This window comes from Otolemur garnettii, unplaced genomic scaffold (genome assembly GCF_000181295.1).
Source record: "Otolemur garnettii isolate 467f Iridium unplaced genomic scaffold, OtoGar3 scaffold00001, whole genome shotgun sequence".
In the NCBI taxonomy this organism is placed as follows: domain Eukaryota; kingdom Metazoa; phylum Chordata; class Mammalia; order Primates; family Galagidae; genus Otolemur; species Otolemur garnettii.
This window is the reverse complement of record NW_003852396.1, coordinates 33,032,715-33,047,099: the sequence shown is the minus strand read 5'-3', so window position 1 is coordinate 33,047,099 and position 14,385 is coordinate 33,032,715. Positions and strand designations below refer to the sequence as shown.

Here is a 14,385-nt window from a genome sequence, read left to right as displayed (position 1 = left end):
ATTAATGCCTATTTTATGCAATGTTCATGATGATTGACATTTTTCTTCATTAACAGAACGAAATAGAACTAAACGCCTAGTGGGTACCAGAAAGAAAATATTAACCATAAATTTACATAGAACTGTCATTACTATATGAATGTTAGTGAGTTATATAGGGAAGACATCAGATAAGTGTTTGGAAAATTTCCCAGACAAAATGCTACTTAGGATGAGAATTGATAACAAGAAAAGATAAAAAACTAAAACTAAAACAAAACTAAAAACAAACAAGTATCCAAATATAGGAGATGTTCACAGAATGTAGGGCAGAATAAAATCTGATGAATTCACACCAAAATTCTTTTAAACTGAATCTCTGCTAAAGAATTATAGCATTACTGAAATAAAAAGTCATGAGAGTTTTTGACAGAAAATAAATCTGTGGTAGTAGGTTCTGAACAAAAAAATAAAAAAGAAAATTATGAACAAAGTTTTAACATAAAAGCAAGGAACGTAAAATAAGTTATAAGGCGGGCATCCATGGCTTGGCACCCGTAGCTCAGTGATTAGGCTGTCAGACACATAGACTGGGGCTGGCGGATTTGAACCTGGCCTCGGCATGCTAAACAACAACTATGACAGCTACAATAAAAAATAGCTGGGTGTTGTGGTAGGTGCCTATAGTCCCAGCTACTTGAGAGACTGAGGCAAGAGAATTGCTTGAACCCAAGAGTTAGAGGTTACTGTGAGCTATAACTCAATGGTACTCTATTGAGGGCAACAAAGTGACATAATGTCTCACCAAAAAAAAAAAAAAAAAAAAAAAAAGGTGGGCACCTATGATCATGTAATTTTTGTTTTTAAGGACACTTTGACTACAACATGAAGAAAATATTGGGAACAGGGAAGAAGATAAAAGATCAATATCATGACACAGCAATACACGTGCCAAGTGGTGTTGGGCTGTTCATGGCTAGGTACTACTAGCAGCATTGGGTGGAAATTAGATCTCCAGTTCAGATGCATTCATTCCAAAATAACAATACTAATCAAATAAATGTATATGTGTGCATATGTGCCAGCTTTTGCCTCTGTTTTTGTATACCAGTCCTTTTCTATGCATTTTTTTACTTCTTTTTAAGCATAAAGTAGTTACAAAAAAGTAAATATACTATATTTGTACAGGTCAAAGAATTTTCACAAAGTGAACCCACCAGGTCACCAACTCCCGGTTCCTGCAATAGAACTTACAGAAGCACCTCTGTGCTTTTCCTGAATAACTTCCCCCATCCAGAATAAGAATCTTTCTCATTTGTAGCAGCATAGCTTGATTTTGCCTGTTTTTGTACTGGTATAAGTGGACTCACACAAAAAATTGGCTTTTTTCTTTTATTTAACGTCAGGTTTGTATGATTCATTGATGTCATTCCTGTTGTTACATACTGTATGTAATCCATTTGCATTGCTGTATAATATTCAATATGAAGGTAAATCACCATTTATTTGTCTACACGATTAGTAGGTACTTTGGCAGCCTGTGATTTGGGGCAGTTAATGAAAGTGCAATTACGCACATTCAGGTACATTCCCTAGGTGAATATAAACAAGTATTACTGTCCAGGATTGTGGGTACACATGTGTTCAGCCTTAGTAGATGTTGACAAGTAGAGAGAGAGAGAGAGATGTCTTGTTTCTCTCTCTCTCTCTCTATATATATATATGTCTTGTCTTCTTGTCTCTCTCAGAGACAGAGAGAGAGAGAGAAAAAAAAAGAGAGAGATACACACTAACTCTGAGGGGACCCAGAGTAGAGAACTCAAATTCTAAACCAAAGAGTGGGGAAAACTTTACTAATAAAAAAATATTCTTCACTAAATATGCATTCTCCATCTTGGAAATAACACTGATTACCCAAAGTGAGCAGGTTTAACTCTTCAGGAAAACACAAATACTGTCATGTTCTCAACCTCAGCCAATGATGCTGGTTCACCATAGCTTGAATCTACCTCTCCTCTCACACATAAATTAATTATGACCAGAAGATTCCTACCAGGCAACTTGGATCTTTCTCACTTAACATGGAGAAAATAATAGCCTTTAACTTGAAGGGTTCTAGCCACTTATTAGGTATCTTTCCATCAAATGTATCATTGCAAAAGAAGCAGCCCATCCTTAAAATGTAGTTATCAAATATGGATACTACACCATAACTGGTGACTCCCACCATAACACGTGATTTCCCAGAGCTTTTGCTCTAGAAATATAACTTACAAAGCCAGATTGTCCTCAGCCACAATAGCTTCTGCATCATGGTCAGTGAAACAAAGTGGGAATAATCTAAACCAGGATTTCCATTAAGATGCTTAGATACATTACGGGTCTCTTGGGTACTTTACAAGGGACAGAAGCAGCACTTGGAAAACACAATTTTAGGATTTGTATTTATATTTGGCATCAATGACTTGAGCATTTTAATCTGAGACAATTTTTCCAAAAACTGAATTTATAGATGAATAATTCATTTCCATAATTAAATCAGTCTAGAAGATTGATTTACTAGTTATGTAGAAACTTCTTCCCATTTCAACTTTTTTTTACATTGCAAGATTTGAAATCCATTTCTGAGCATGGTATCTTTCTGACATAGAGATTTAGAGAGAAAATACTTGTTCCAAAAACAGTTACCACTTGAAATTTTTTCTCTCTGAAGATATACATAACTTGTAAAGAATAATTATCTCCTACTTTTAATTCTGTAATAAATATATTTTCTTTTCTCCATAGAGTGCAGACACTTTCTTCCTGTTCTTAGATTAAGAGAAAAATATATTGAAATCATCTGAAAAGTAAACTTTCTCTTCCAAAGTTCCTCACTTACTTCCTTACAAACTCATAGGAAGCTTTTTTTTTTTTCTCCACAGGTTTATTTTGGGTAGCAGAATGTGCACAGTAGATGGAAGTGAGGAAATTCAGGATCTGGGTATGCTGGAATAAATGCATTGAAAATTTACAAAAGCTAATAGAGAGCAAAATGGTAGACTACAGACACCTTCTTGCCAGCCACTCATGGTGAGACAGGGAAGAGAGAACTTCAGCCCGCTCTGGCTACAGAACCTACCCAGAAACATCACTCCAGGGGCACAGCGAAGCAGTAGGAGATGCTAGAAGGCAATGAGGAGGCCTCAGTTGAGGAAAATCAGCTTAGAAAGCAACTGTCTGGGTATGGGCAGAGGCCGGCTAGCCAGCCCTGCCATTAGGAATGAGAGGCAGGAATGGGTTGTCTTGCAGGTTTTTCTTTTGCACTGGACTACTAACTGGAGCTGCCTTAAAAGGGCTTAAGTGAGAAAGTGGAATGCCCATAGGTTTGGCTCCTAGCAAGGCACTGCCATTGAGAGAAGGCTGTGTGGAAGGAATAGTGCACAGGGTCCCAATGCATGGCCAGCTCTGGCACACCTGCTGAGGTTAGGTAGCCATCCTTGGGATGAGCTGAATGACCCTGCACCCCTGGGAAAGCCACTTTGTTGTTAGGAGGCACTGTTTGGAATGTCAAGACATGCTCCTGAAGAAATCTGGCAGAAGCTTTAGGATCCCAACCTCCAGGGGACTAAATGCTGGAGAAATGAACAGGACCTGATTGAGGGCAAATAAGTCAGGAAGACAGAGAGATCATCTCTCCTCTGCAACTAGAGAGTAGCTTCCAGCCCCTATTTTTGGAGGTATGTTAATTAATTTTCTATTTTTTTTTTATTGTTTGGAATTAATTGAGGGTATAAAGAATTAAGTTACACTGATTGTGTTTTTTAGATAAAGTCCCTCTTATAATTGTGTCCCACCCCCAAGAAGTGCCATAAACTGTGACTCCCCCTTCCCCTCCCCTCTTCCACTCCCTCTTCCCCCACCACCTCCTATATTAGCTCATTGACTGCTTTCTTATCAGAAGTACTCAAGTACATGGGATTCTTTCTTCTCCATTCTGGTAATGCTTTGCTAAGAAGAATGTGCTCTACCTCCATACAGGTTAATACAAAAGATGTAAAGTCTTTATCTTTTTATGGCTAAATAGTATTCTAGCCCCCAACTTATACAGCAAAACCAGCATGTGTGTTCTCCATCTCCTAACACCACAGCACCCCCTACTGTTTGGGCAATATACACACATCAATATAGGTATGAATATAGATGATATAAATGTAGCTATAGATATAGATATACACATACACAGGGTGTCCATATTGCACACAAGCTTTATGGGCACCATGTATAATTTTTTTGCTTCTTTTCCCCTATTTTTTCCATAGTTTTGTTGTTGTTATAAATGTTGTTTTTAGTTTTAGTTTTGTTTCTTTGGGGTGTATTTTAACTTTTTTCATTTCTCCATTATTGGTCAATTTTTCTTAAGTAGTGATAGGTGTTATACCTGTGGCTAACCTCTTCTCCCATAACCACTTATTAATTAGGCGTTATTTTCTCCATTATATGTTTCAATTTGGTTTATAGAAGATTAAATATCTATATTTGGCTGATCTTACCTCCAGATTTTCTATTTGTTACATACCATCTATGTCTCTATTTTTGTGCCAATATCATCCTATTTTGATCACTGTAGAATTGTAATACTACCTGAAGTTTGGTAACATGTTGCCTTGAGATTTCTTTTTATTTCTAAGTGCCCATCAACTCACAGATGGATAAATAAACTATGGTGTATGTATACCATGGAATACTATTCAGCCATTTAGATGGAGACTTCACATTTTTTGTATTTACCCTGGAAGGATTTGCCAGACATCATCCTAAGTAAAATATCACAAGAATGTAAAAGCAACTACCCAATGTGTTCAATATGCTTAATACTAATATGGATTCAGTAGATGAACAACTACATGTCCACATGAGAGAAAAAACACAATTAAATTCAAGTAGGGGGAAGAAGGGAAGAGAAAGGGGTGTGGTAAAGTCACATTTAAAGGGCACAATGTAAGGGTATATGGCATACCTCCTAGGTGAAGGGCTCAACTAAAACTTGGACTTTACCTAATAAATGAAAAAAAAAATGAACCTAATTGTACTTCTATATTAAGGTATGAATTTGTGTAAATAAGAATTTTAAAAAGCTAACAGAAAGATTAAGAAAAAATAAGTACATTAAGACTAGCTGATTTAAAAGTAAATTTACGGGCAGCAACTGTGGTTCAAGGAGTAGGGCACTGGCCCCATAAACTGGAGGTGGTGGTTTCAAACCTGGCCCCAGCCAAAAACTGCAATAAAATAAAATAAAAGTAAATTTAAGGCTGGGCTCCCATAGCTCAGTGGTTAGAGTGCCGGCCACATGCTCGGGGGCTGGTGGTTTCAAACCCAGCCTGGGGCTACAAAACAAAACAAACAAACAAAAAATGGCTGGGCATTGTGGTGGGTGCCTATAGTCCCAGCTACTAGGGAGGCTGAGGCAAGACAATCACTTGAGCCCAGGAGTTTGAGGTTGCTGTGAGCTATGATGCCACAGCACTCTACCAAGGGTGACAAAGTGATACTCTGTCTCAATAAAAAAATAAATAAATTAGTTAAAGTAAACGTAAACTACTTATTTTGTGTCATTAACTTTATTCTGGTAGTAATAAAAGTTTTCAACTCAAAATTTATTTTTAGAAGCTATGATCAGAGTTCTTTTTAATTTCAGATTAATATGGGAGTACACAGTTAGATTCTACAGCCTGCTCTTGTAAGGTATAACTATGAATTGTAATTGTATCCTTCACCTAAGAAGTGTGCTGTATATCATTGGGTGGAAATTTACACAACCCCTTTCTATCCTCCCCCATGTTTGAATTTAATTGAGATTTTGTCTCGTGTGAACATGTACTTATTAATTTATTGTTTCCATTAAGTAATGAGTAGATATGATGCTTGTTTGTCCACTCTTGTAATACTTCACTTAGGAGAATATTCTCCAAATTGATCTAAGTGGTTACTAAAGCTACTAATTCTCCATTTATTTTTATTCCTCAAAGAACTAAAAGTAGACCTGCCGTTTGATCCTGCAATCTCATTACTAGATATCTATCCAAAAGGAAAAAAGACATTTTGCCATAAGATTATTTTCACTCAAATATTTATAGTAGAACAATTCACAATGTTAGAGATCTGGAAACAGCCCAAGTGCCCTTCAACACATGAATAGATTAATAAATTGAGGTATATGTATACTGAGGAATACCAATCAGAAATATGTTTGTTTGTTGTTTTACCAGTGTGTATTAGCTATGCTCACACATACACATATACGTGCACATATGCAAACCAATTCAAAACATTTTCTTGGAGCATATGTGTGTTTATTACCAGTGTACATAATTTCTAGGGACATTTTAGGGAAGGAACTGGGGATGGACTTCTTCACTTCTATGTAGTTTTAAGTGAGAGATCTACAACTAGATTTCTCCTAAGATAGTGGTTCTCAACTTTCCTAACGCCGTGACCGTTTAACACAGTTCCTCATGTTGTGCTTGTAGCAACAAAAATAATTTTATGGTTGGGGGTCACCATGACATGAGGAATGTATTAAAGGGTCACAGCATTAGGAAGGTAAAGAACCACTGTCTTAAGATATGCTATGCTGTTATGATAACATATTTAAGCTCTTGCAAAAAAAAAACAGCCATTTTCCACCAGGTCATTGCTGTTTTCTCAGAGAGGAATTTAGACATTAATTTCATATTATCTCTTTATCTTTCTTTCTGTATCTGATTCTCTAGATACAAGGTTAACTACGAAATCTATGTTTAGAGAAAAGGCGGATAAGGCCATATTGGATTTGCTTGGTCTTGATGCTATAGATGATGGGATTCATGAAAGGAGGAAAGAGGAAGTAGACATAGCTCGTGATGATGCGGACCACCTCTGGAATATTCCTCCCAAATCTGTGAATGAATGACAGACCACTGCCTGTGCCAAAGAAGATGAGGACAGAAGAAATGTGGGAGATACAGGTGTTGAGTGCCTTGGCCCTCTCATCACCAGAGGCAATGCCCAGGACAGTCTTGAGAATTAGAATATAGGAGAAAAGGATAATCAGAAAGTCTAAGAAGGTTGTTAGACAAATTAGAATTACTGGGTAAAGTTTATTGAAAGTTATATCAGCACAGGCCAATTTCATGACGTCTTGATGGAGGCAGAAAGCATGGGTAAGAACATGAGAGTGGCAATATGAAAATGAAAAAAGACGTACAATTAAAGGTATGATGGATACAAAACCCCTCAAAAAAATCCCCACTCCTAACTTTACCACTTGAGTATTGCTGAGAATAGATGCATACCTCAAAGGATTGCGGATGGCAATGAAGCGATCATAGGCCATGGCAAGGAGGATCTCTGATTCTACAATAGAAAGGGAGTGAATAAAGTAGGCTTGCATGAAGCAGCCTGCATGGCTAATTTCCCTGTGATTCACCCACAAGACGCCCATCACTGTGGGCATAGTGGTCAATGTCACCATGATGTCTGCGCCTGCCAGCATGGCAAGGAAATAGTACATGGGTTCATGAAGACTTTGGTCATCCTTGATGAGATAGAGGAGTGATCCATTGCCAAGAAGGATACAGACATAGACTGCAAAGAAGGGAATGGAGATCCAGTGATGAGCTTCCTGTAGCCCTGGGAAACCAGTCAGCAGAAAGGGGGCCTCACTGATATTGGGCCACATAGTGTTTCCACAGGTAGAGAACAGTTTTCTTGAGACCTTGAAACCAGGAACTCAGATTCTTCAGTGACAATATATCACAATAGGATAATTGCAATCTTCATACTCAAGGATAATTAGTTAGCATGATTAACTTAAGTCTCCAACTGTTTTCCTGCAAAATAGCAATAGGTATGTTCAGACCATATTAGAGATAAGAAATGATATTTCTCTAATTGGAGAAAACATTAAGATAGTAGTTAAATTTTTAACAAATTAAAAGAAAAAATCATATTAATTTTTCTTAAAACATCAGTTCCAACTGTTGTATGGGTGCTTAAAATATTTGCAATACAGTGATAAAAAAATAAACTCGAGGCTTGGCACTCGTAGCACAGTGCTTACAATGTCACCAAGGCTGGCAGGTTTGAAACCAGCCCAGGCCAGCTAAAAAAACAACGACAAATATCTTTGCTATAATGTGATTTTTGGCGTTCTGGGTATATACCTAGTAGAGGAATTGTAAAGTATCTGAAGAATGGAAGAAAGAGTATCCAGTGTACTCATCCCTACTATGAAACCAATTTATAGCTTTCATATGAAAGCTATAACCCAATTATAGCCCAAGAATATGGGTGGGAGGGGGCGGGGAGGGGAGAGGGGAGGATGGGTGGAGGGAGGGTAATCAGTGGGACCACACCTACGGTGCATCTTACAAGGGTACATGTGAAATTTACTAAATGTAGAATATAAATGGCTTAACACAATAAATGGGAAAATACTGTGAGGGCTATTTTAACCAGTCTGAATAAAGTATTTAAAATTGTATATAAAACCAGCACATTGTACCCCATGATTGCATAAATGTACACAGCTATGATTTAATAATAATAATAACAATAAAAAACAATGACAACTGCAACAAAAAATGGCAGGGTGTTGTGGCAGGTGCCTGTAGTCCCAGTTACTTACGAGGCTGAGGCAAAAGAATTGCTTAAGCCCAGGAGTTGGAGGTTGCTGTGAGCTGTGATGCCACAGCACTCTACCCAAGGCAATATAGTGAGACTGTCTCAAAAAAAAAAAAAAAGAAAAGAAAGAAAGAAAGAAAGAAAACAAGTTAAATATGTTCAAATTGGAAATATGCTTATTTATCTTTATTGCTGACTTTTGGAATATCTCTAACTTTGACTTTAGTTTTATATTTCATGATTATGAAAGACATAAAGATAAATTCTTTTCAGTTAATAAAATCTTTTTAAAATAAAATGTCATTGTTTTATGGAGCACAGTGTTTAATGCCATCATTTTTGATTAATAGCTTTGTCATCACAACACCTACCTTTATTCTTACATTTAGCTACCAGATGTTTGGGCTGCAGACTAGTTTCAACCCACAAGCACCGACACTTGTCAGACATGCAGCCTAAGACCACCTCCCTTATCCTACGTACTGAATCACAATTAGCATTTTGTCATGATTCCCAGATGATTCAGGCATAAAGCAGTGTCTGAGAAGTTCTGCTCTAAGCATTTTATATTTCATCCGTCCATGGAAATGAAAACTTTTGATTCCTGGTTGATTCTGTCATACTCTTCAAAGATCTTGTCATTTTCTATTAAAATTGCTCCTTCACCATTCACTGGTTCTTTTTCTGCCTCTTGTACTTTCCAAAGTCATTTGACATAATCATTAGATTCATCCTCCCCATCTTGCCTTCAGGATGCTCCTCCTGCTAAGCTGCTGCGGCTCTGTGACTTTGAGCATTCTCATGTTGCCACAGCCTAAGGATGCCCAACTATTCCTATTTATGTTTGGTTTCCACAATCTAAAAAGAAGAATCTCTTAACCTCCTCTTGGGCAATCTTATTTTACCATAAATTCTGAAGCTTAAAGGCAAGTCTATGACACTGAGCCATCTCCTTCGTAAGATAGTCTTAGTATTGGAAATGAGTAAGAATCAGAAGAAATCACAAAGAATCTGACTCTTGTCTGAGGTAATGCTCTGATGCTACATCTGTGTCAGATTGGTGCTGATTGAGATTGAAATCACCAAAGCCAAGAATCTTATAAAATTATAACACATTGAAATTGTATAGAAGACTGAGTTATGATTATTACATAAATTTTGTTCTACTTCTAGGAGGTTTTTTATGCTTAAAAGCATGGATGGCAGAACAATGTATAAGGGGAAAAAATGCAGATTAGAGAGAGCGTGACATAATGATATTTTTCTTCAAGGGTAACAGCAGAAGCCCTAAGATATAGGATTCATTTGAAAAGTAATTTAGAATGATGATCAAACTAGATATTTAGACCACAAAGTCTTTGTAAAAATTTTCTGAGCTCTTCCTTGGAAATTTATCAGGTCATTACAAGAATTGATAATAAAATATTCAAGAACAAAAACGACATGTATTTTTTTCTCTTTTTTCTTTCTTCTTTCTTCTTCTTTTATTTTTTACTTTTTTACAAGATGAAAAATGAGCTTGCATGTCCCTCTACAGTTAGGTTTGGGGGATTAAAAATAAAACAGAGAAGTCCAGTGTAGCTGTAAGAACAAAAAAGTTAGACTGTGTCTCTGAGAATTTTGGTATAAAAAGTAAACACAGGAAAATTCTACCTCGGACTAAGAAGCTTTTGATATGTTTTGACATTTTTATATTGCTTATAAGCAACTGTGTGAGTCTTTCAGAAGCACAAGATACTGTCATAAAACTGAGGCCCACTGTAGCCAATTTCATCAGAGATCAAATCATAGTGGATGCATCCCCACAAGGCGACATTATATGGCAAAATTCCTTGAAGGTGGGTTGGGTATTTATTGAAAAGTGTTAAGAAAATTATATCAGAATCATAAGAACTAGTTTTTCTAGATCAAAGTCTGGAAGAGATTTCTGAGAAATTGTTAGGCAGCTCTCAATTTAATTCAGTACCTGCATTTTCTCTAGTGATTACCCACTATTGCTAGTGTCCTTACTTATTGATACCTGATGATCTTTCAAGGGTGCCTTATACATGACGGTATAAACAACTTGTAGAAGCACTATTTCTTACTATCATCTTGGATTTAAAGGTTAGGTTACTATTTTGTCTCAGACAGTATTAGGGATTACATGCCACATGACTGCCACTGTGCTGATTGTTGAGAAAGCATTTAATAAAGTCTGTCCTAAAGAAGCTCTCAATGTAGAGATGGAACTTACAATTGGGCTTAATTTTCTCTTTACATTTTTATGCTATGTATTGCCAAGTGTCTCAATAGGATCCACGATGCTAAAAATAACCATAGATCTGAGGCCTGCTTCTGGCCTCGTTCTAGATGCTGTATCCATATGATTTTCACATGATCATATTTTTCTATATGCGCAGGGTTCCTAGACTTGTAAGGACACTCTCCCTAATACACACTCTCTCTCTTACACACACTCATATGTTCACCAAATGGCCCATCATGTTCAGTCTGAAAATTGACATGACTTAACAGATATGGGGTAGTGAAAGAGACAGAGGAAACTTGGATGTATGAAGAAAATATAGATAGGAAAAGATTTGTAATCAAGAAAAACATGTGTCTGGTCAATCTTTCACTCAGTCTAAATAAACAAGTGAATAAAGAAAACAAATGTGATTCCTCTATCCCTCATTTTATCATTTTATACATTCCCTTCTTCCAGACTGGGATGGTGGATAGGTCTCTGCAGATGCTAGAGCAACAGGATAGATGTCAGATATTTTCCTAGTGAGTCCCAATGACAACTACCTAATGACCCTGCTGAGAGAAGTTCTTTGAACACACATGTGCATGCTCACACACACACACACAGATATACATTTGTTTGCTTAAAAATCTACTATTTGGATCTAATAAAAGCTATAAACCTCTACCTAGAGCAGCAGTTCTCAACCTGTGAGTCACGACCCACAGGAACTGTATTAAAGGGCCACAACATTAGGAAGGTTGAGAACCACTGACCTAGATAAATTAATAAGAATACATGATGGCACGTATTATTCAGCACATTCACAATTATTCTTAGACCAATTTCAGAGTCTCAAGTTAGAAATTTCAAATCTAGCACACTTTCTTTGATATACTTCTTCTAATAAAGGAATAAAATGATCTGTGTTGTAGTGTTTCTCACCTCAGCTGGATCTTCACCTCCAGACAGACCTCTATAAACATCCTTATATGCTGTCTGACTGAATCTCACTTCAGGAGGGAGAGAAGCCACTCCATATTTCTGCTCCTGGCACTCACCCACTCACACTCTTGTTGCTGGATGAGGGACCTATTCTGCCCCACTGGAGGACTCAGTGCATGTGAGTCCCTTATTTCTGCTCCTCATAGAGCTTTGTTTACAATCTCACATGTATGGAAGTCAACTCTCCAAGGCTGCACCTTTCCAGACTCTCAGGAGACCCCTTGATGTCTCCTCCCTCTCTCCTCTGCCCTGGAGGAGCTGGGACCTGAACTGATGTCCTCAAGACTTTCAGGTGTTTCCCTAAGGATGAGTGTGGACAACTGGAATGTCAAGTGCCAGCTGATGCAGGGATGCCGGGGCTTGTTTATGCAAGACACAGATGCTGAGCATCAGCTTTTATGAAACCCATTCATGTCCTTCCCTTTATTTGTGTCAAGGATCAATGTATATCAGGTGTCCTCTACAGTCACATGTACCATTTCAGATCCTGGTACTTATGAATTCTGATGGCATTCTTGTATTTTCTGTATCTTTGGGAAAATCACTTATAATCCACAGGAACCTCCATGGATCTATGAATACCCATGTATATGAAAACATCCAACTATTCATCTTAATATTACATTATATTTAGATCATTGACCATTTTGTGCCTACTACATGAGGAATGTGTTCTTTTTATTCACAAGATATAAACATCCTGTGTAATATGAATAAAATTTATCATAATTTTTAATAGCACTCTTATTACTACATAGATGGTGACACACTCTGGAGAGACCATAAAAATTATCTTTGGGGTCAGGGAAAATGGCCCCCAAAATATTAAACCTGAGAATCAAGCAATTAGAATGATAAGAAATATGGTAGTTGGAGGTAATATAGAGTTCAGCTCCATAAAGAAAGAAAAAGTTGCACAGTCTGTGGCATGAAGGAAAGTATAACCAATTCAAATATAAAGAATTCTAGTAAAGCTAGAAAAATAAAAGATATGGTGAAAGTTGAGAAAAAGTGTATCTGTAGTAAAAAAATTTTAACTGTGAGGGTCTTACAAATCCTGTAAGGTGTTTGAACATTACCCTACAAATGATGAGTATAAAGTAAAGTCATGATCAACTAATCAATTGTTTATTTTGATTAAAGAATGAAGAGCGTATTGGAAGAGTAAATGAGGAGGGTGTAGGGAACAAATGCTATTATATAATTGGGGGAGAAGTAGTTTTGGGATAGATGTGAAGGCGTGCTGCCAATAAGTTTGGATAGAAGTAGATGGAAGAGAGATCCCATAATTTGGAAAGAAGAGGACTTGGTGATTGACTAAAATGGTTCCTTGGGCAGTGCATGTGGCTCAGTGGATAGGGTGCCTGCCTCATATACCGAGGGTGGTGGGGTCAAACCCAGCCCCAGTGAACTGCAGCAACAATAACAAAGAAAATAGCTGGCTGCTGTGGTGGGCCCCTATAGTCTCAGGTACTTGGGAGGCTGAGGCAAGAGGATTGCCTAAACTGAGGAGTTGGAGGTTGCTTTGAGCTGTGTGACACCACAGCACTCTACCAAGGGCAATGAACTGAGATTCTGTCTCTACAAAAAAAAAAAAAAAAAAAAAAAGGTTCCTTAAGGAGAAAGAATAACAAAACATGACCTACGCATTGTTTTTTTTTTTTTTTTTGAGACAGAGTTTTAGTATGTCCTCCTCAGTAGACTACTGTGATATCATAGCTCACAGCAACTTCAAACTCTTGGGCTTAGGCAATTCTCTTGCCACAGCCTTCCGAGTAGCTGGGACTACAGGCACCTGCCACAAGACCTGCCTGTTGATGACCTATGCATTCTGATTTTATGTTGGTGGTGAGCAACTCTATAGGAATTACAGAAAGAGAGAGCAACTTTATTAGTTATAAATAGTTATGTGTTGATTGGTTCTTCTGCACTAAGTATTGTTCTACATACTGTATTTCAAATGAATGAGAAGAATCAGCTCAGTTTGGAACATTCTGTGCCTGTAAGCAGTCAGGTAGACATGTCACCTAGGTGGTTATATATGGGTACCTTGAGTTTAGAGAAGTACTCTAGGCAGAAGAGGCTTGACAATCATCAGTAGTACAATTAGATTAGATTAGAAACTTTACTTCATATTACTAGAATTATTCTTAACAGCATGGGCTGTGGAGCCAGTCTCCCTGACCCTGAAACCTAACTCAAATTCTCACAGGCTCTGTCTCTGTAGATACTCAGCACTGTGATTCCTTGTTTGTGAAATGGGGGTGACAGGAGTTGTTTAAAACATTACTGTGAAGGTTGACTAAATAGCCCTAAGAACAATGGTAAAAATTATATGACTTAATATATGTAAGTGGAAACACAAGTTCTAAAGAATTAAGAACTCAGTAAAGGGTAATTCCATTTTGTATGTGTATGTGTGTATGTTTTCAAATCTTAAGAGTATAAAACTGTTGTTAACAAAGATTGCTTTTGTAATGCTTGAGTCATGGCTGTGTGTCCATCACCCAAATAGTCTTCATTAT

General features: G+C 37.3%; 1 protein-coding gene across 1 annotated transcript; it reads right to left on the bottom strand.

Moving 5' to 3' along the window:
- Window positions 1-6,742: 6,742 nt before the first annotated feature.
- LOC100954963 (olfactory receptor 51B2-like) lies at window positions 6,743-7,681 on the bottom strand. Its single transcript, XM_003781440.1, has one exon. The coding sequence runs from the start codon at window positions 7,679-7,681 to the stop codon at window positions 6,743-6,745; it is 939 nt and encodes a 312-aa protein (XP_003781488.1).
- Window positions 7,682-14,385: the final 6,704 nt, after the last annotated feature.